Genomic DNA, 22,539 nt, shown 5'->3' with positions numbered 1-22,539 from the left:
AAATCTAATACATCTAATCTATGTGTCTTAAAAGTGTAACTTGATAATTTTTTATTTGAACTGAGTCTTGGTGAATTAAATAAAGAAAGCTTTTATGATCCCGCGCACAAATAAACTGCTATAAAACTAGTTAGGCTACCAGTTTTCTCTTTTTTATCGTGACTGTAACCACCCTTTCCTCCTCTGCTCAGTTGTATAGGAATGTAATATAATATTTTCCTCTTTCTTAATACTTTTTTGCATTTAATTGACAAAAATTATGCTTTAAATTTTCGCAATGCTTTATTTCAGAACTATGTTCCATGTAGTTTTCCAGTTCCACATAATTTCCAAACTTAAAAGTTTTTAATCCATATGAAAAGCAATTGAGAAACTAACGTACTTCCTTCCCCTAGGACTCTCCACACACTATAATGGTGAAACCATGCGAAGTGCTGCTATAAGTAAAGAGTTCTGCTCTACGCCACCTGTAGCCTATTTCGATCGCCAATCGGCTAAGTACAGTGGCTCTGTACGCCTACATTGATTTATTTTCTTTTTTCCACAAGTGCTCGTATTAGTTCCTGTAAAGTGGAGCTGTTGTCAAAAGTCGAATATTTTACCGAAGAACGGTGCAATACCCACTGACTTATTTTTATTTAAAGGGAGTGAGTAAATGAGGGGATGAAACGACTCGATTAACTTTACGAAGTATCATCCATTTCAGCTATTTTATTTATATATTTTTTAACATTAAAAATAAATTTTGGATGAGTCTGTTTAAAATTCTGAAGAAAATTTGAATCGAGTCATTTAAACTATGATGCACTGCGTTATGTTGTCATTATTGAATTTTAAAAATAAACATCATGAATTATGACGTATATTGCTATGAAATTTTTAGTTCTTTCAAGATAATTTTTATTTAAATGAATGTTCAGAATTTCATGAATGTTAAAGAAAAGAAAGATTTGATATGACCGTAATCCTTCGTCCTAGAAGGATTAATTCCAGGTTAACCGGGTCGATGTTATTGTTGTTTAGACAAGTAAGCAGGGTATGCAAAAAAGAGTTTCTCATAATTTTATTCCCATATTTACGTGGGAGTCAGACATCATCAGATACGAGCTGGTGGATCTCTCTTGATTCCAACAAAGCGATGTTGAGCACACATAATAACTGACACAGCATAACATAACAATAACATAACTGAATTAAACCAGCTGAAATAATAATAATAGTAAAAATAAACGATTCGGCGCTAGTGTGATGCAGCCACATCACAGGCTGGTTTTCTGATAAAATTTAATTATGAATTTAATTTAAGTATGATTAATTTAAGTATGAGTTTAATAAATTATAAATTCATTTATTGTGTTTCATTACAAACTACAGACTTGAAAGGTTGGTAGGTACTTTATTTACGGGCTATTGGCGACAACATTAAATTATTGGTACAACGGGCTATTGGCGATGGTTTGAGAAACACCTGAGAATGATCCGAAAACATCCCATCGCTATTTTGATCCTCTGCAGAGGGGATGGGTCCCTTGCTTTGGTAGAGCGACGACCTGCGCGTGAAGTCAAGCAGTTTATGGTAGAACAGTTTAACGAGGACCGATACCGCGCATCCTCGGTCCCTGCGCAGACAAGTCAAAATGGCCACACACCCGTTTACTGATTGCAGCCAGTGATGCTTGACTTCGTTGTTCTACAGGGAACCGTGTCTCTACAATCCGTCCACTGCGGAACTATCAACTTGGAGGATACCAGAAAAATTTTTTTATGAAATGAAATTTGGGGAACATCAACAATTGGGAAACTTTCCGCCTAAAAATTTTGCAGCCTTTAGGACTGTTAATTTTAGGGTGACAGTGGTTCCTCAAAATTCTTGTAGTTGTAGTAAATTTATCATCAAAGCAATACAAGTTTACCTGCCTAAAATATATAAAATTCCTCGATACTTAAACTGTTTTTAATCTTCCCAATGAGGTGAGTTTAACTTTGACTTCCATTGTTGTAACTGTTTCACTAAATTATTATAAGCTTTGGCAAATGCTGCCCTTATAGGCGTTCTTTTCCTTACTAAGACATCTATTGCGAAGTTTTGTTGCGTACTGACAAATCTTTTCAACCGAATATATAAAATACCAAAACTTTTCAGACAAATTTATAAACTAACTGACCTTATACAGGATTCTGTCTCGGATCAACAAATGTTGAGTTTAATAAAAAGGTATCCCAATAGATTCTTTTCAAACTCTTTATTTTTCTATAACATAAAACATCATTTTAAAAATAAACTTCTATCGCTTATATATTTTCTATTAACTATTATGAGATATCTTTTCTACTAACTATGTTGCCATTCAAGGTTGATTAAACTTATGACACAAAGTGAAAATGGCGAACAGCGTAGGTGGTGCTTTCATCTCACAACGTCTATATTTGTCGTCAAATAAAGTAATTCGTGGTTTCGATTCGATGTCTACCTAGTTTAAGAAGAAATTTGATGAAACATGAGTAATCCGGTTTCCTCTGCTTTTATTTTAGTCATTACTGTTAGAATTACTTTGTTATAGAGTTAGAATTACTTGAAGGGATGTATGAATTAGTAGGATAATGGATGAATGAATAGATGCATGAATTTGTCGGCCCTATAATCGGGTGTGGCAGAAGTCGAATTCTCGGCTATAGATGGCGCCACTGGAAAACAAGAACAGTCGCTCGCCTTCTGCCTTAATATCTGATGACAACAACATCTTTTCAGGCATCTCTTCTTATTTAATAAGCCTAACGATAAAATTTTTAACTCAATTTGTATAACTTCGACCTAATGCTACTATTATAAATTTGTAGAAACCGGTATAACATTAAAAAATTGATGACTTTTAATATCATTTTGAAAAAGACTCATTAAAAAACAAAATGTGTTGTGTAATTTGGGCAAATGAATGACATCACATTACGATATGCATTAGTTAATTCTTAAAAGAAGAGCATATCCATCATAAACGAAAATATACGCGATGTCTATTTTTTAAATATGTATTTCTAGATGTGTCCATTCTCGTAGACATGCATTTCGGGCTGTGTTCTTTCTCATAAGCATGCATTTTGAACTGTGTCCATTATCATAAAAATGCATTTTGAACTGTGTCCATTATCATAAACACGCATTTCGAGCTGTGTCGATTTTAGTAAGCATACATTTCAAGTTGCACCCAGAATAAAGTTGTTAAAAGATTTCCATTACGGGTGAAAGAATATCTGCGACCGAACATTTTCCCCGTTTTTTCTTCCAACCCAATAACATAGAAAAAAAATAAGATAAAATAAATAGATAAAAAAAAATAAAAATAAATAAATAAGTAAATAAATAAATAAATAAATAAATAAATAAATAAATAAAATATAATAAAATAAAATAAATAAATAAATAAAATGAAATAAAGTAAATAAAAAGATAAAAAAGGAAATAAAACAAAACTCTTATAAACACAGTCGCATCCATATTAAACTTGGTAATTGATATCATACCGAGACAAAACAAAAACTATTTGGAAACTATTTGGCGATAGTCGAGAGCACTCCTCTAAAATCGGCGTTGGGCCAATTGAAATTTTCGCCAACTGAGTCTTATTCAATATAGGATCTGCCTGTACGCATCCAGGTAATCTACTGCCGGAAAAAAATCTGCATTGGCATGATTTGTTATTTCAAAAAGAGCTTTAAAAAATCATTTAGTTTTAAGAAAGTATTCTTATGTATACTTATAACTGTCTCAAATCGAAACCACAGATTCCATGCAACATTTATCACGTTTTATTTTTAAGGTTTTTTCTTATTATTTTACTTCGTTTTTGTAATAACAGTCATTCTCTATAATTGTTTAGATCTTTCACAATGATGCTTGTAGGGATTGTATTTCAGTTCTTTGCTTTCTTTTTCTTTTTTAAATAAATAAAAACTCTTTATGTATGTATTTATTTGCCTGCTTTCATTTTAAATGGATAATTCTTTGTTGGGTAACAATTGATAGCTGGGGAAAAAAAAGCTCAGTATTTTTCACCTTAAATTTGGTTTCTTTTTCACAGATTTAAATATTCTCGCGAATAATACGTCGCCCCATTTTACAATCACCAGTTATTCCTGTTCGAAATTTAGAGTTGAAGTGATGGATTGTTTACTAAAATTAATCCTATATAACAATTTCAAAATGTCTGGTTTGCAATGTCGATCAAGAGATGAGGTAAGTGGTTAAAAAGGTTTGATTTTCTTATTCATTTCCCGATAAAATTATATTTCCGATAACAGTTTTAAACGTTAAAATTAAATGACGAAATGAACGATTGAAGAACAAAGAATTGTTCGAAGATCGAAAATTTTTGTTTCGTACAGGGATGCAACATGGCGACTAAAATTGTAAGAAATGGTAAAAAATGAATTCCTTTTTATTTATTTAGTCCCGCAGTGGACTGATTATATCTTATAAACACGGACCCGAATCAAACGCATCACTGATTGCTGTCAGTAAGCGAGTGGATGACCACTTTGATCAGCCTACGTAGGGACCGAAGGTGTGCGGTATCGGTTCTCGTCAAACTGTTCTACCGTAAAATGCTCTAATATGCGGACTACCAAAGCGGAGGAGCCATCCCCTCTGCAGAGAACTAAAACTCACAGTTCGTGAGGGATCTTTAGCGATGTTTCTCAGACCGTCGCCAATAGCCCTATGTGCAGCTTTGGAGCGACGTAAATAAAGTATTGTACATTTTGTTTACTTAATCTGCTAAATTATTCAATTGTAACTAACTTACTTTGAGAACTTTTGATATATGAAACAAAATTATTCTTAATACCTAATCTCAAAAGTAGACTGAAAGAAATATGCAGGAAAGTGTTCTAATTTTAATATTTTTAACAGATTTTTATGAGTCACCATTTTTTACATTTTTATTCGCCTGCAACATTCCGGTTAATACCTCCAAATAATTATATACATGTTCAAGAAATTTATTTGATTGTTTCAAATACATCTGCAGCTTTATCCGCTCGCTACAAACTACTGCTTATAAATCCTTGACAAACTTAAGAACAGATAACACAATCCAGACAAGGATATCACGTGGGAGTTCGAATCCGCTACCTTATCTCTATAAAGCATTTGAAAGAACATTCGGCCCGGTTGACCCTAATTAAACAAATTTTATTCCATTAAATTTAGCATAGTATTATTTTTAAAATAAATTTTCTATACTAGAAAAAAAAATTTGAAAAATTTACCGTACTATAAAAATGTAACGAGAGTTTAAGAAAAAGCTCACATTTAACTTAATGTATAGTTCTTTCTTTATAATTTTCCTTTATGCACCTTTTAACGTAGCCTGAAGTTAGATCTGAAAACTTAAATTTCCAGTTACTAGCCAGTGGTCGGTATACGCTATTAACTTAGTAGCCACTTTTCCCTCAAACCTAATGAGACAGTGACCGATATCGATAGGCCTATCTTCATTTAATAGCCACTTTTTGCTTTTTTTTTGCATAATAAAATTATATTTAAAAAAAAAATCGTATTCGAAATAATCTGCGGCTATAAAAAGAAAACTCAATAAAAACAAAATTGAATTTGTCACAAAATATAGCTTAACATACTGACCTAACTTCACCGAGCAAGAAAAATTGAAGCGCAATAAAACAATTTCAAAAAATAAATAAATAAATAAATAATAATAATAATAAGTAAATAATAATAATAAATGAGTAATGATGTGGGAAAGTGACCAGTTGTTTGTTTAATTTTCGCCTCCACTTTTCTTTATTGATTCGTGGCGAATAACAAGTGGTTATTTTCAGAATGAGACAAAAATTAAAACGTCATTTTCGTCGTTACTACTTTAATTTGTAATATTAAATTTAAATGACACCGTATCAGAATCTTCAACACCAAATTGAAACAATTTCAATTTATTTTATTACTGTGGCAAAGAATTTACGTAGAATTTTTGAAACAAGCAAAATAGTGTGTGTATATATACACAGGAGAGCAATGACATTCTGACCACCCTGCTAATAGCTAGGACCTCCTTTAGCCCTCAAAACTGCTAGCACCCGCCGTGGCATTGATTCCACAAGGTGCTGATAGGTAGTCTGAGGTATCTGGTACCAAGCGCTCACCGACTGGTCCTGCAATTCCCTCACATTGCGAGGGAGTAGCGTGGCAGCACGAATTTGGTTTTCCAAGTAGGACCACAAATGCTCTATTGGATTAAGGTCAGGTGAATTTGGGGGCCAAGTCATGACTTGAAAGTCACTGGAATGTTCCTCGACGATTTTACCCTTATGTCATGATGCATTATTCTGTGGGGTAAACACCATCCCCCGCAGGAAAAACTGTTGCCATGAATGGGTGAACCTGGTCTGCAACTATGTTCAAGTATCATACAGACGTCAGGGATTGTTCTATGTGGTTTATGGGTCCTAATGTGCCCCATGAAAACATTATTCATGGGCGAGAAACCATGAAAACCTGGGCGAGCCCATTGTTATAGAAAGAGGGTGGTCATAATGTAATGGCTCTTCGGTATATATCCTATACGATGTCCAGTATTAAGATACAAAATATTATTGAGAAATTACGACTTCAAACATTATCTCTTTCCTGGCAGTTTAGTCCAAATTGTATACTGTAGTTTCCAATTGTATACAGGATGTAGTTTCTTTGTAGAATTTAAGTACTATAATTTTTGGCTGTGTGAGATACATATGAATTTGGATATGAAGGAAGGATATTTATCCCAGAAAAATAAATATAATCTCTTAGAAAAAATTTATTTCATTATGTAAATATCATTATAATGAACATGGTCACATTCCAAAATGATAAGATAAAGAAAGAATGTCCCTTAAACGGATTGAGAGAATTATTCTTTGTTCTCTCGTCCAGAAAAATCGTTCATTTGCGTTTGGGCCCCCAGTCCTTACACTAAGAATTACAAATTAAAAGCAAGTGAATTGTTCCCAACGGAAAGTTGGGAGCATGGGAAGAGATCCATGGTTGACGGTTTTTCGAAAGATAACATAGCCAAAAATAAAAATATTAAATTTGAAAATAATTTGGTTGTAGCTAATCTCCAAACAGACTGTGAGAATTAGTAATAACCATGTAAGTGAAACATTTTTGTGGTAAGAGAAATAAAGAATATAAGTTAAAAATAGATTTTGTTTTCGATTGAGTCCCGACAGTGAATGAATGAGTTTTACATATGAACTGAACTAAAAAGTTAGCCGTTACATTGAGTGTCAAGAAAAGAATAAAATATTTATATTAACCTTTTTTTAAATGTAATAAAAATTGAATAATTAGTTTAATTAACTTTCGATTAAGAATGATGAGGAAACTTAAGGTATGAAAGAAATTTTAAAAGCTAGGAAATATGTAATGCCTTTGGTAGCATCACAATCTCCAACAACATAGTTGTATTGATCAAATAATAATAATGACTGTAGAACTTTCCTTTAATAGTCAAATAAAAATAAGACGTAATATAACAGCAAATACTAAATTTATGGATATTACAAAAAATGTAATAAATTTCTAATTTTTATAGATTCGAGCACTCTATATTTAAAAGTACATACGCATGAGTTATATCTATATATTTTATAAATATATAATGGAAATTTATGCATCGTTTGTATATTTCAAAATAAATCTACAAACGTCATTGCTTCTACATATACTATAAAAATATGATTCAATTATAGTTTATGGGTGAAACAATAGGCAAATCTTATCATTTGCTTATCACAGTCCCTTATCTATGTTTCTGAGAATTATGCAAGTAACGAGATAAAAATCTTTACACATTTTATATGTTTAAAGGTGTTCATAATCTCGCCGCATTTACGACATTTTTACAGACATCAGCAAACAAATGTGATGCAATTCTGACTCTGCAAAAACGAAACATTTGGAGAAAACAAATTGAGAAAAGCGGAAGTACTTTGTTAGGAGAGTCGTAAGAATTTTATTTTACTCTTCTTTGCTTTTAATGTTAACCCAGAAACACTTTCGTGATTTTCGTGACCTGTGAATTCAAATATTTATTCAAAAATATCTGATAGTTTTCCATTATAAGAAGCCTTCATTTTATATTCCTTTGTTGCTCGCTTTACTATTTTTTAATAATTTTGAATTGTATATATTTGAGTAGTAAAAATCAGCTGGCGTCAGTAGGGAAAGTAGGACAAGAACTGCATTTGAATATCATAACGCGATACAGTTCTCTCATATGCTGCTGTCAGTGTTATTGAAGAAAAATACTGCATCTGCTGTATACTTCAGTTGTAATACAGCATTGAACCTTTTTTTTAAAATTAAATTTACTATCTTTAATGTTGTTCATTAAATATTGAACATTTCCTCAATTGTTATCTATCTGTGATAGGGAAGTTAGAAATCTGGAGTATTGGCATTTTATTAAACAACTATCTGTAATATTGCAGATTGAAAGCTGAATTTTGAATCATCATTGAACCTTTCCTCAATTCTTTTAATTTGCGATATTAATTTACAACTGAACTTTATGAAGTTGCTGACTTTATTGAAGTTTGATATAGTACTCTGACAGAACTTCTTGAAGTTGCTGACTGTGATATTGAAGCTTGAAAACTGGATCTCTCCTAATCATTGAACTTTTCTTTGACTGTTTTCTCTCTGTGATGCTCAAGTTTGAAATCTAAATCTGGAAATTGTATTCAACTGTTATGAAATTCCTATCTGCAATATCGCAGGATGAAATCTAGAGCTTTCTAAACTCTCTATATGTGATACTGAAGTTTAAAATCTGAATCTATAGTATTGAAATTTTGTTAAACAACTAACCGTCATATTGCAAATTGAAAGTTGAAACTTGAATCATCATTAAGCCTTTTCTCTATTGTTCATTTGTCGTCAAGTTTGAAATTATAATCTGACTGAATCCCTATGAAGTTGCTGACTGTGATATTGAAAATTGAAAGCTGGATCTCTTACAATAATTGAAATTTTCCATAATTGCTTTCTCTTTGTGATACTGAAGTTTGTAATCTAAATCCAGAATTAGTATTCAGCAGTTAGGAAATTTCTAACTGCAATACAACCTATTAAACTGAGTGATGTGCTGTAAAAATCTGCGATTTAGAGATGAAAGGTGTTGTCAATTCTGTTTAAACTGCAGTGTTAAATGCAAAAACTTGTGCTAGTTTTTAAAGTACACTTTTATTGTTTTGAAATTGAAATCTTCTGGACTATAATTTGATTCAGTTTTATACATATCTAGTTCAACGAGTTTTTTTTTTAATTTTTTTTAAAGGATTTAGTTGACCAATTTTTCTTCTTCATTTGAACAGTTCTTTAAGAGATTTTCATTCGCACAGTTTTCTTAAATATACATTCAGAATCTGAATTTAGTTTTTCAGTAATAGTGAGCGAATACAACATTTATTGATCAGTTATTATTTTCAAATGATTTAAATATATCGAAACTACGCCAGAAAACAAAAAAAACTTAAATTAGTTGGTTGCACGATACGAACTAATAGTTCTATAGGAATACTTGTTGTCACGAACGATAATGCATGTTATGTCGCCTTAAGCTTGATTAAAATGGAATATTGATCGCTATATTGTTGTGAAAATAATCGTCGACACACAAAGAGGAGTTAAAGGTGTTAAAAGAAACACTAAAAGGAGTTTTTTTTTACTTCAAAATTCCGTGAAGATATTTGACAAATATCAGACCCACGCAAAAAAAAATGACGCGGCAATTAATGAGTTTTACTTTCAAAGGAATTTTAATCACAACTTTTGTGTTATTGTTCTTAGTGTGGTTATCGAGCCATTTACCAGATAGCGAAAGTGCTATACACGTACAAATAATACAAAATTTATCCATCGAACTGGAAAATACTACGAAGTCATCGATGATGTTTATTAGTCAAGTTAAAATAAGGAAAATATTAGACTTTCTCAACGATAGAAGCAGCGTAGGTGACGCCAAAGTGATTACTGTGGTGCATAAAACAAAACAACAAAATGTGTGCTCCCATTCTTTGAAATTACAGGAATATCCATGCAGGAGAAAAGCATGTCAAAGAATTCCCTCAGAAAGTAAGTTTTTATTGTCTTACAATACTTTTTTTAAACTGCGGGCACTCTTTCTGCAAAAAATGCTGCTCTTTAACGTTAACCGTGAACCTAACAGAGAACAAAACACAGAGAGAGAGACACCCATGCTTGGAGCCACTGACTTAGCATTCAAGCATGCTGACCGCCCGGCCACTGGCGGAATCGGCAGAACGTTTCTCTCCAATACACAATTTCTCGCTATCTATTAACATGGTAAAACCGGTTTTGCTATGCGAAAGAAGACTGGAGATTTAAAATACGACTTTTTACGCGCAGACCCGTGAGTGGGTTAATAGTATTGACAGCGTCTTATTAGTAGTAAAAAAGTGGGTGGCCCAACCAGGAAAAAATTAAAAACTGGCGACAACATTTTCAGAAAACCATTTGAAATTTTAAAGATTTTAATTCCAAATGAAGTTCGTTAGTACTTTTAACGCCCAGGTATATTTTACTAAATTTATAATACATATTTTGGAAGCTAAGCCATACCCACTTTTAATATTTTCGAATGTGATATTCCTCAGTGCTAGTCAAAAGAAGCAGTATTATACTTCCATGACTGCCAACTTGTACGGTCGCTCAGAAAAAGTAGACTAGTAGAGAAACAAAAAACGAAACTGTAACGAAAAGTAGTAATCTAGTAGAGAAGCAAAAATTAAGTTTGGAAGAATTTTCCAAAAATGAAACATTTAATAACTGAATAAATAAACATTAGAGCATAGCTCAAATCTCAGTGCGCTCCTTTAACTTGGATTTTTCAGACTTATAATGGGGGCGGGAGTAGAGGGGTTCCCAAATATTACAGACATGAATGGGAAACCATTAGTTGAACATATAATGAAATCGATAGGAAATGAACCCACTGACTCTTCTACACCAAAAAAAAAATTGTATTTTAACCTACACTCTTCTCTTCGCATAACATAACCGGTTTTGGTAGTATTAGATGGAGTGTATTGGAGAGAAACATTCTACCCATTTGCTGTAACTCCAGTGTGTAAAACATAACTGAAATTAAACTAGATTAGAATATAATAATATTTAGAGGGTTTAGAATAGTATTAACATTTAGGCTGGTGTAATAAAAATAATGAAGGAAATATATACAACTATTTACATAGTTACATGAGATTGAAAAAAAAAATCTGCCAACGACCAAGAGAAGATTATATAAGTGATAGATAGTCCTGCCTTGTCTGCGACTCTGTTATAGGGATGACCCAGGCGTATTAAAGCTGGTATTAAAACTCGCTTCTGAGTTGCTCATCACGCCAAAGTTACCCATTTATCACGGTTGCGACCCATTTGGGTAAATAATAGTTCACTCTCTTATTCACATTTTATTTTAATGACTGATTTGACGTAATAAGTTGAAATTTCAAACTTTAAATTGAAGATTTAATACGTCAACACGCTATAACGGTGCTACCACTATGAAAATCTTTTTCAACGGCCGTACCAGTTTGCAGCTATATACTTCGCATTTTGAAATAGCCTAAACTGTCATACTGCTATACCACGCATATTTATATTAAAATTTAGATGGTGTGATTATCAAAATCATTTTAAATTATATTATCAATTCAAGAAATAAGTAGAAAGCATACATTCTTCTATCATATATTAATAAAACTGAGTATGAACAGGAATTGATAAAAACTATTAAATTCGATAATCATTCTCTACCACTTTCTAAATTTTTTTCCGATTGCAGCCACCCTGATTTGCAGATAAATATTTTAGGGTGCCAATAATATTAAGAATAAATATTTAGTGTTAAAAGTATCCAAAATATTCTATTTAAAGAAAATTTAGTTTTAAATGTAAATCGACTAATAATAAGTTAAAAGTACAAAGAAAATAAAAGGAAAGAAATATATATTTAAAGGGAAGATTAAAATTATTAATAGATAAAATATTTTTAAAAATATTAAAAGAAAACTAAAAAACCGTAAAACAAAATGTATATCTTCTTGTATGTTCAACTCAGGGCTAAAGAGAATAGAAGGGCTGGTTCACTCCTTTGTAGTATCTCTTGCCGCGCCGATCCTCCGACGTCACTCTAGTGACGTCACTTTGGCGCAAAGCTCGCACTTTTACTTCAAGAACGGAGCGTTTGGCCTTACTAGCTCTAACTAATATTGGATCATTTCTTTTTGCGAGATATTCTAAGACATTTGTTATTTTCTATAATGACTTTCCTCAGTTTTTGCAGTGAATTTACNTTATTCTTCCGTCGTGGAGGCATACTCAGGTCTCACTAAACGTTTGCCACTAACAAATAATCATAGACTATTTTCAACGTCCCGCTACAGCACTTTATTTATACGCTTTCAGCATCAATTCAGAGGGCGCTGCGCGCGCCACGCACGCGCGATGGCTCTGAAACTTTATTAATTTGCATAATATCCTATAATTGACATTTGCTGCGAATTTCATTTGATTCTGATGATTCCTTCATGGTGTTGCATTTTCTACAAACAGCAGTTTATATACTTCGCATTTTGAAATAGCCTAAACTGTCATACTGCTATACCACGCGTATTTATATTAAAATTTAGATGCTGTGATTATCAAAAAGCATACATTCTTCTATCATATATTAATAAAACTGAGTATGAACAGGAATTGATAAAAACTATTAAATTCGATAATCAATCTCTACCACTTTTTAAATTTTTTCTTCCGATTGCAGCCACCCTGATTTGCAGATAAATACTTCAAAGTGCCAATAATATTAAGAATAAATATTTAGTGTTAAAAGTATCCAAAATATTCTATTTAAAGAAAATTTAATTTTAAATGTAAATCGACTAATAATAAGCTAAAAGTACAAAGAAAAAAAAAGGAAAGAAATATATATTTAAAGGGAAGATTAAAATTATTAATAAATAAAATACTTTTAAAATTATTAAAAGAAAATTAAAAAACCGTAAAACAAAATGTATATCTTCCTTGTATTTTCAACTATATATATTTATTTGTGTTTAGAGTTAAGGCAAAGTTTTTTTTAAATTCCAACTTTTTGAACTATAAATACATTTGCCTTGCTACTACTATTAAGAGAAATATTTTCTGAGACAACTATTAAGATAAAATAGCAGATTATTGATCCATAAATAATTTTGCCGAAGTTGAAAAATGTCCTCATTCACCTAAGGGTGATTACAATATGGAAAACTGAAGAATCGTGTTGTATCGTAAACTTCTTCACAGGCTGGGCTTTACTTTTACATCAATGTTTTGAAAAACAGTGGGTCATTTATAACACAGATATTTACAGCTAATTTTAGATGACTATAAATAGTAAAAATATTTCATTTCTTCGATCGTTTAAGATATTAATTGGGGGACAAAAGTATGGATAGGAATATAAAATGAGCTTGACAAAATTAACGATCAAAGAGTTTAGAGTTTTAATATAGCATAGCGGAATTGTTCTTATTTTCCCTCTAATTTTTAATAACTGAATCCATATCAGCTTGAAATATAGGAAATAAGCAGTTGTGAATGAAATTAAAGAAAGCATTGTCCACACATTAAATAGTGACGAAATAGTTGGGCTGCCGTTTTTTTTCTTTTTTTCCCATAGGATGCGTCTTCATCAGAATCGGGGCATAACACTGATGGTGCAACTTGTTTTAGCAACAGAATGACATTTCATATTTCTAATTGTGTCATGGCCTTTTTTAAGGTCGTTTTATTTTTCAACATAAAATTCTCTCTTATTTTCTTCATATGTGATGGATGATAAATAAAAAAATAGCGTACGACTGTTTAATCGATAATTTATTGAATTTGAAAAAATTTTTACGAGTTAAAATTAATACTATAGTTTATATTATAATATATAAGAAATCTAATTTTTAAAGTTTACGACATTAGGGAAAAAAAGTAATAAGATGTAGATATTTTAACTCCTATATGTAATATATTTCGACATTAACTTATGTTATTTTATAGAACTCTCTGTTAAATACAAAAAATTACTCTTAAACTGAGAGACGTTTATAAAGTTTTCTCTGTGTATTTCTTTTAGAGTTTGAACACAGAGAAATATATTCTAAAAAATAAAAATAAATAAACAAAAAAAAAACAACAAAAAAAAAAACCGCGTGCCTCGTCAAAATTTTATCTTACGCTATACTTATGCTATTAGATGTTAAGAACATAGTAAGATTTCGAACAAGAATCGAACAAACATAATTTGCAGCAGTAGGTAAAATTAGTAAAAGCGCAAATGCCTATTCAATTTCTTGTCATTTAGCCACCAAGGATTTATGCAATCCTGATCATAAAAATGAACTCAAATAAATATGATATGAAATTTAAGAAACTGAATTAAAAATTATTGAATCATATATATTCCCTATATGTACAGTGCATAAAAAAATACGGATCACCCTGAATATCTTTTGATCTAATAATCGGATCTTCACGTTCTAAGACTCATCCATAATGGTTGAAAGGGGTGACCATAAATATTCTGATTAATTAGTGCAGATGATATTTTAAGTTCATAAAAACAAAACGTACACATAGACTTACTTTATCTGAATAAACACACATTTTTTTCAACGAATCTAGAATTCTGACCCTTAGAATATTGGAGGTAGCTGCAAGCTGGGAAATAGGGCCCCCATTGTTTGGTCAGGAGAGTGATCCAAAGTTTGGACCCCTTTATGTTAATTTTACCTCTTGCATGTTTCGCCATATCTCAAGAAATTTTTAAGTGAATTGAAACATTTTTGAGCAGAATTACAAGCAGAATAACCTTAAGATAATTCCATGCAAAAAAAAATTTAATGAATAAGTTTTAATTTTTATTATTATTTCTTTATATATAAGAAGAGAGTGGAATGATAACACATAGCCAATCACAGAAGACTTCTGGTTAGTAACGCACAAAACAGCCAATCAAAATTGAGAACGCATGTATGTGAAAAGGTATATTTAATAATGCTGTCAAAAAATACAAAATACAAACTAACCTCAAATAAAACTCAGAGGACTTCGAATCAAATAATTAGGAAAACTCTACTATTACATTTATAAAAAGGAAGATTTATTAACTCAACAACAAAATTATAACATCGCCATTCCAAAAAAAAAAAAAAAATCTCACATTTGCTACGTAATGCTATAAAAAGACCGAATGATTATTTATGCAAACGATTATATATGATTATTATGAACTAAACTTTATGCAAACGATTGTTTATGACGTCATTAGATAAAAGTGTCATTAACGCAATATTATTCAGTGTTTATTAATAATTTTGAGTGGCAATGTAAAAAAAGATAGTTGTTCTAAAGTTTTATAATAAAGTGTTTGTTTTGATAGAACGCAGTTATTTATTTTAGAATTCCAATATATTTTAATAGCTTTGATAAATCGGGTAGAGTTATTGGAAGCACGAACCAACACTTTCTCAAAAAAGTATTTACATTCCAAATTATCAAAAAATATTGAACAGAGTTTACTTTAAAATACTTATATCTTTTATAAAAAATGGATCGATTTTTTTTTTTTTATAAATGTCTCGATATCGCCGTGAATATCTTAGGCGATATCGAGAGCGGCATGGAGCTGAACATGATTTAGCTGCACAAAATTAACTGGAAAATAATCGTAGTGCTATCAATACGCGACGGCGGAATGCACGGCGAGGAAACGTTGAAAAGTCAAGACGTTTAAATGAAAACGAATACCTTGGTGTACTTACGAATACTTCTGATTGAAACTAAAATATTTTGTCAGTTGACAGTATTGAAGTTAATTGAGCAATTCTAAGTAATATTTCAAAAGCAATGGTATTTGCTTTTGAAATATTACTTAGAATCAACTTATTAATATTACATGTTTTAATTTGTTTGCAATTTCTGCAAAGTTTTTTTTTCATCAGGTTTTAATTGTTTTTAGTTTAAAATTTAAATTACTGGGGGGGNAATGACTGGGGGGGGGGGGGGGGAGAGATAAAGCACCATATAGGGAGCGTTTGGCATCTTATAAGATCAACAATGATTTGAGTTAGGCTCTACCGCGCGTGCTTCGGATACGGAGATTAATCTCCGGTTAATTCCCTATAGTAATGTGTGAAATAATACTGCTTCCTCGCTTTACATAAGTTTATAATATTGTTTGTATTGAAATTGCTTTATATAAGTTTATAATGTTGATAATAAGATTAGATTATATTGATAATAAGACATTTTACAATCCTATCATATTCTCTCTATGTGACGCTGGTGCAGAAAAATTGCCAGCTCATCTCCAGTAAAATGACTTTAAGTTTGTTCGCGAAACGAACGAAAAAGTAATTGCGTAGCAATTATCAGGGGTTGGCGAGCGGTAGTAAGCAGGGGGCGGAGCCCTCTAGTTATTACATAATATTCGAAAAAAATTTGAATTGTAAGATAGAAAATTATTAACACCATTTTAAAGTATGAGATTTTACATGATCATATACTAAATTTGAGTGAAATCAAATCTATATTATATAAAACGCTAATACGTACGTATGTATGTATCAATAAAACCGATGATATTTCTTTTCTCGCGCTGGCAACAGTTTTCATTTTTAATTGATTGGATTCGGCGCGCAAGAGCACGTAGTGAGCAACCAGATAACAATAACCAGAGTGAGCATTATCAGGTTGTTCAATTCAGATTCATGCACTAAAAACATGACAATATTTAATTTAAACTCAATTAGGAATTAATTAATTAATTGAAGTGAGAATGCTTTAAAAGGCCGCTGTTGAATTGATATTTTTCTACTGGGAGCTACCTAAACGTCTAAAAAACGTTTAAGTGTTTGTATTGAATGCATTGAATTTTTTTATATTTCGCGTTTATTTATGCATTGAATTTTCACGCTTTAAAATGCAGAATATTAGTGAAGCAATATTTGATAATTTATTTTGCTAATATGTTTCTTATTTAGCTAATGTTTTGATTTTTTCACCATGTACAATCTAAATAGCTAATATACTTTTTTAAAAGCCAATAAGAACATTGGTAGAATTCTTCTACATAAGTACAATACTATGTCTTTGATGATAAAATACTATGTCTTTGATGATAATATATTATGTCTTTGTGCTAGAACATTGTGTTCATTGGCGAGCGAGCGCAGCGAGCCATGGTTCACGGCGTGAACCACATAGGATGGCGAGCGTTAGCGAGCAGGGGGCGGAGTCTCCTAGTTTTTAATAAAACACGATTTTTTTAAAATTCTATTTCTCAGTAACTAACTATTCAACCGAATTTTCTAACCACATTTTGTATCTTGCCGTGTAAAATTACACACTTTAAAATGATAAGAAATTTTATACTTTACAATTCAAAACTTTTTCGACTATTTTTTTACAAAATAAAAAAAAAATTACTGAAATTTATTTTATGCGTGGAATTATCATTCGATAAACGAATTTTATAATTGTGTGCAAAAATATTTAACTTCGCTTAAAAGTTTTTCGTGATATGGCGAAATACGTAAAAATTAAAATTAACATCAAGGAATAAAAATTTTGGATCTCTTTTCTGACCAAATTATGGGGACAATTTTTCCCAGATTGCGGAGGACTCCTCGTGAAGGACATTCTGATGGAACTAAACCGCATTTGCGTTACATGGAGAGGAAAATAACGAAAACTTCCCGGGTTAGTCTGACGAGAAGGGGACTCTAATACATGATCCGTCTACCACTAAGAATATTTTACATCAGAATTGTGGTCGGTGCGAGCTGAATACGGAATTCGTATCGATTAGCTATCGCTGGTATTCGAACTCGGTTCACCTCACTAGTAGACGAACGCACTATCCCCTGAGCCACAGTGGCTTGATGACAGCTATTTGGAAAACGTTGTTCGGATAGTTTATCCTTAAGAGTGGTCAAAAGTTTGACCCCATAATATTGATTTCACTTTTTTCGTATTTGGCCTTATCTCGGTAACTTTTTAGACAAATTAATAAATTATAGCACACTATAAAATTCGTTTATGAAAAGAAAATTTTTTGTTCAAAATAATTCTAAATATTTATTTAAAATATTTTATTATTTTATGTCATAGGGGTCGAAAATTTTAGAATAGTGAGGTATACAAATTTACAATTCATTTTGAACTGTGTAATTTTTTATCGTGAAATGCAAAATTTGAGCGAAATGGGTCCGATAGTTTCTCGGACAGTATTTTTAAAATTTGATTTTTCAAGAACTATTCGACGAATTTCATTCAATTCCTAATTTGTCATTTAGCATTTCACAGCCTAAAAGGAAGTAAAAATTTGCATACCCTACTTTCAAATTTTTATTAAATAGAATACTAAAAAGTTATATCAATGCGGAACAATTTTTTTTGTGGAATGAGATTTTAAACGAATTTCATGTATTTTTCTTTCTTTGATTTCAAATCTGTAATCGGTTTCACTCTACAAATTATAGCTTTCATGGAATTAAATTTTATGTTTCTAACCAGCACTTTTTAAAACTCCCTCGAGTGTCCCCACTTCTCTGCTGCGTAGGGAGGGGCTGGAAGAACGCTGCAATACGGTTCAGCTTACGAAGTAATACGTTAAGGTCATGTGATTTTTGCGTTAAGTGTTATTTTCGATGGAGCAGACAAGTACAGTGCGCCAAAAATATAGTGTGTACATATGTAAATAAATCTATAAGTTCTATATAAGTTTGTACATTCAGACAAAAAACTCAGACGTATAAATAAAATATCATTTAGTAAAAAAATCTTTATCTCTTCGAACAAAACAGATATATTTAAAATATCCGAATCAGATAAAATCAAATGTTTGTAGATAAATGCAATAAAAAATTTGTTTTCTAGTTTAATTATTAAAATCTACTTTTTGCATGGAATTGTATTTAGATAAATGAATTTTATAAATGCGTGCAGAACTTTTGTGATTTCTTTAAAAACTGAACGTTAAAATTAACGTTACGGACGGTTCTAATCCTAAGTAAGTTATAGGGACTATTTTTCCAGATTTCGCACCCCCCCCCTTCACATATTAGGACAGTCAAAAACCCAAATCTGTCAGAAATTCTTCATCTTTACACGTTTTTTTGTCTGATTCCCTAATGAATAGTTAGTACTAATTAATTAGCGTATTTGAAGTCAATTCTTTACACCGTTAATTTTTGAAAATCTGATCATTAGAACACAAGTTATTTTGACTTATATATTTTTTATTTTATTTTACGCAATGTACTTGTAAGCGTTCCACCGATTTAGAAAATGCATATTGTTAGGGTGATATTTATCTATCTATTTTCTATGCCATGATTATTATTTGATGATAATTATAGAATTTTTAAAATAATGGTAAATAATGGTAACTTCAATGATTAAAATAAAGTTTATTTCCAAAAACAAACTCATTCTGAATAAATCAAGAAATAGAAAATTTGTAAGAATAATAGTCGAAAATTCGCTGGCATCATTTTTGGCTCCGTTATGCCACATTTTTGTAGTTGAAAAAAAAAGGGATTATAACGGAATCTTAAAAGAGAAACGACAAAATGGTTGCAAAAAAGGAACACAAATTTATACTCATTAAAAATATAAATGACTAAAAAGACTTTCGAAAAGAGTTAGCTTAGTTTTATATATGCCATTCAATTAAATCTAAGAACAAGCTAAATTTAGTTTAAGCATAGAATATTTCTAAAATTAATTATGTTGTTAGCTTAAGTGCTAAGAAAGCAAAAATTGAAATTCTTGAGATTTGAAAAATAAGTTTTTCTTCCCTTTTTATTTTTTGAAACTATGGTAAGGAAAAGTAAGGTGTCCTTTTGTTGTTAAGAATTTTTTTATTTTTTATTATCGAGTCAAGTGGTTGTTCACTTAAGGAGATAGTATATTTAAAAAGGTGTTAATTGTAACAAAAGGTGTAACGAAAATTGACAAAAAAATCTTTATTTGTTTTTATAAAGAGCGGGCGAAAAGGAGCTCTTTATCACTCATTGAAATTTTTTATTTTATAGAAACAAGATTTTTTAAAATGCGTGTTAGTTTTTTCTCATTTAGTCGTGATTCTTAGAAAACTTTTGTCAAGATAGTTAAAAGAAAAGTTATATAATTCGTTTCAAAAAAAGGTACACGGTTTGCTTAGAATTTTTTTTTCAAATCCACTAATAAGGTGGAAATTTCTGGATTTTGGCATATAAGTTTGAGCGTGTAGGCATAAGATATAAAGTTCTTTTGCATCTGAGCTCAGGTTTTGATTTGGCGTCGAATATTGTGTTCAATGCGCAGTTGTCGACAAGTGGCTTTTTTAATATGTACTATAGTTTAAATGGGTATTCCAAGATGGCTTAGAAATTATTGTGAGCCGGTGCGAGCCGGATGCGGAATTCGTATCGACCAGCCATCGTTGGGGTTCGAACCTGGTTCACCTCATTGGAAGGTGTAAGCTATATCCCCTGAGCCATCACGGCTCCTGTGTGGACATTCGCTTCTAAAAACAAGCTATAAGAAAATGTATACCCTCACTGAAACATTCTTGAGAATTCTGGAGATTCAGAACATGTAAGTTGTTCGTGTAGAATTCAGCGCAAACGAAAGTGATTTCCAAAAAAGAACGCCAAATCCACGTGCTCGAAAACGTGAGTCATTTTAAATATTATATATTTCAGTTACTGCCAAAACAATATTATTCCTTACCTTCACTTAGTAGATCTGTATGAAGCTTTTAAATTTATATTTATTTATTATTTAAATGGAAGATAGTTCTGACTTTACGAAGAAAGCATTACTTTTTTATGATTTTCAGAAGTTGCCAAATGCTCCTGATGTGACAAAATATTTTGAAAAAACGGTGTGGAACAGCAAGATAAAATTTGCAGATTTTTGGATAATTTTGCCAATTTTTTGAAAGGTTCAACACGACTAAAGTGCGTAAAGTGGCGTATCACATGAACCTTTGAATCATTTAGAAGTAGTGTTGATTCAAAACCCTATTCATCGAGTTTACTAAACCAAGAATTATACATTAAAAAGACTCGAAAATGTCTGCCTATCGTCCGGAGCAAGTTGTCATCTTAGATTTCCGATAACTTATCTAAGCTTAAATTTAGGATTCTGGACTTTAACATAAGCGCAGATATTCTTTCAATGCAAACATTTTTGTTAAATAATGCAAAAAATATTTATAATTCAATTCCCATAAATGCAAATATTTGATGAAAAAAATATCTTGCGCGCACATAAAAAATAAACAAAAATCATGTTAATGACTTAAATCAACTTTTAATAGGTAGCCATATATGCTATTTTAAAACCACACTAGCTCAAAGAAATTGTAAAATAAAGAACATTTCTTGAATTAAGTATAGAGTTTTACAAAAATGTTATGTGAAGTAAAATATTTACCAATTTACTAAATTGTAATGTAAAATACTTACAATATTTAAGTGATAGAAAGAATTTAAACAACACGGTATACTCAAATCAATGACTGATTTAAAAAAAAATACATACAGTGCATACAAAAAAATGAAAGAACCACCCTGTATAACTGGAGTTCTAATGATCTTTAAGTTCTAGAACTCAATCATAATGGTTCAAGGAAGTAACCTACCTCAAATATGCTGAGTAATTAGTGTAGACGATATTTTAAGTTATGAAATCAGACACAAAACGTACTTTCTTTGAATAAACGTATCTTTTTTTCGTCGAATTCGAATATTTAACCCCCGAAATATAGGGAGTAGCTGCCATTTGAGGCAGCAAATTGATTGATCAGGATAGCGCTTAAAAGTTTGGACGCCATCATATTAATTTTACTTTTTGCGTATTTTGCCATATCTCGAGAAATTTAGAAGAGAATTGAAATTGAGCTCTCCTCTCATATATATATATATATGTACATTGTTAATATTAAAAATTTTATTCTTTTCATTTTATTTGTGCTTCTGTCATAGGGAAGATTTTGCAAATAGATGATGATTTTTAAAATTTTTGTATTGCAATTAAAATTTTTCGGGGAAGGGGTATGTAACATAAAAAGCTTCAATTAATCTTTTTATGTTATTCCTTTTCTGTAAATACTCTTCTTAATTTATTATACAAAACGAAACGCTTTCTCACACTTTTAAATTCACATCCTGTCCTTTAATCTATTTTTGGCTCAAATATGCATTCATTAAAAGTAAGACATTTGTCCCTTTGCTCTTTGTGGGAATCTCGCAATTACAGATACTAAGATTTCCCTTATTCCCTAAAACGTGACATTTTGCGGACTTTTTTCTGCAAGATTTTTCCTAACTTTTATTGAAGAACACGGCGAGTTTGTGTCACTCTCTCTCTGTCGATATCCATACACTTTCTCGTCATTCATCTCATAGTGATTAAATAAAATTTATTTGCCT

At 31.1% G+C, this 22,539-nt stretch overlaps 1 protein-coding gene across 2 annotated transcripts in view; it reads left to right on the top strand.

Annotated features, from left to right (window-relative positions):
- Positions 1-22,539, top strand: part of LOC107437815 (beta-1,4-N-acetylgalactosaminyltransferase bre-4) — a 142,464-nt gene that overhangs the window by 19,629 nt on the left and 100,296 nt on the right. The window contains exon 1 of one of the 2 annotated variants that reach the window (XM_043045914.2): positions 7,784-10,132. The exons of the other annotated variant lie outside the window; for it this stretch is intronic. Within the exon in view, the coding sequence (XP_042901848.1) occupies positions 9,778-10,132 (355 nt within the window). The 5' untranslated portion in view covers positions 7,784-9,777. Of the gene's footprint in view, positions 1-7,783; positions 10,133-22,539 lie in introns of those variants that run through there. 2 annotated transcript variants of the gene reach the window in all.

Source organism: Parasteatoda tepidariorum, chromosome 9 (assembly GCF_043381705.1).
Source record: "Parasteatoda tepidariorum isolate YZ-2023 chromosome 9, CAS_Ptep_4.0, whole genome shotgun sequence".
NCBI classification, from domain to species: domain Eukaryota; kingdom Metazoa; phylum Arthropoda; class Arachnida; order Araneae; family Theridiidae; genus Parasteatoda; species Parasteatoda tepidariorum.
The sequence above is the reverse complement of the archived record's forward strand: the minus strand, read 5'-3'. Positions and strand labels throughout refer to the sequence as shown.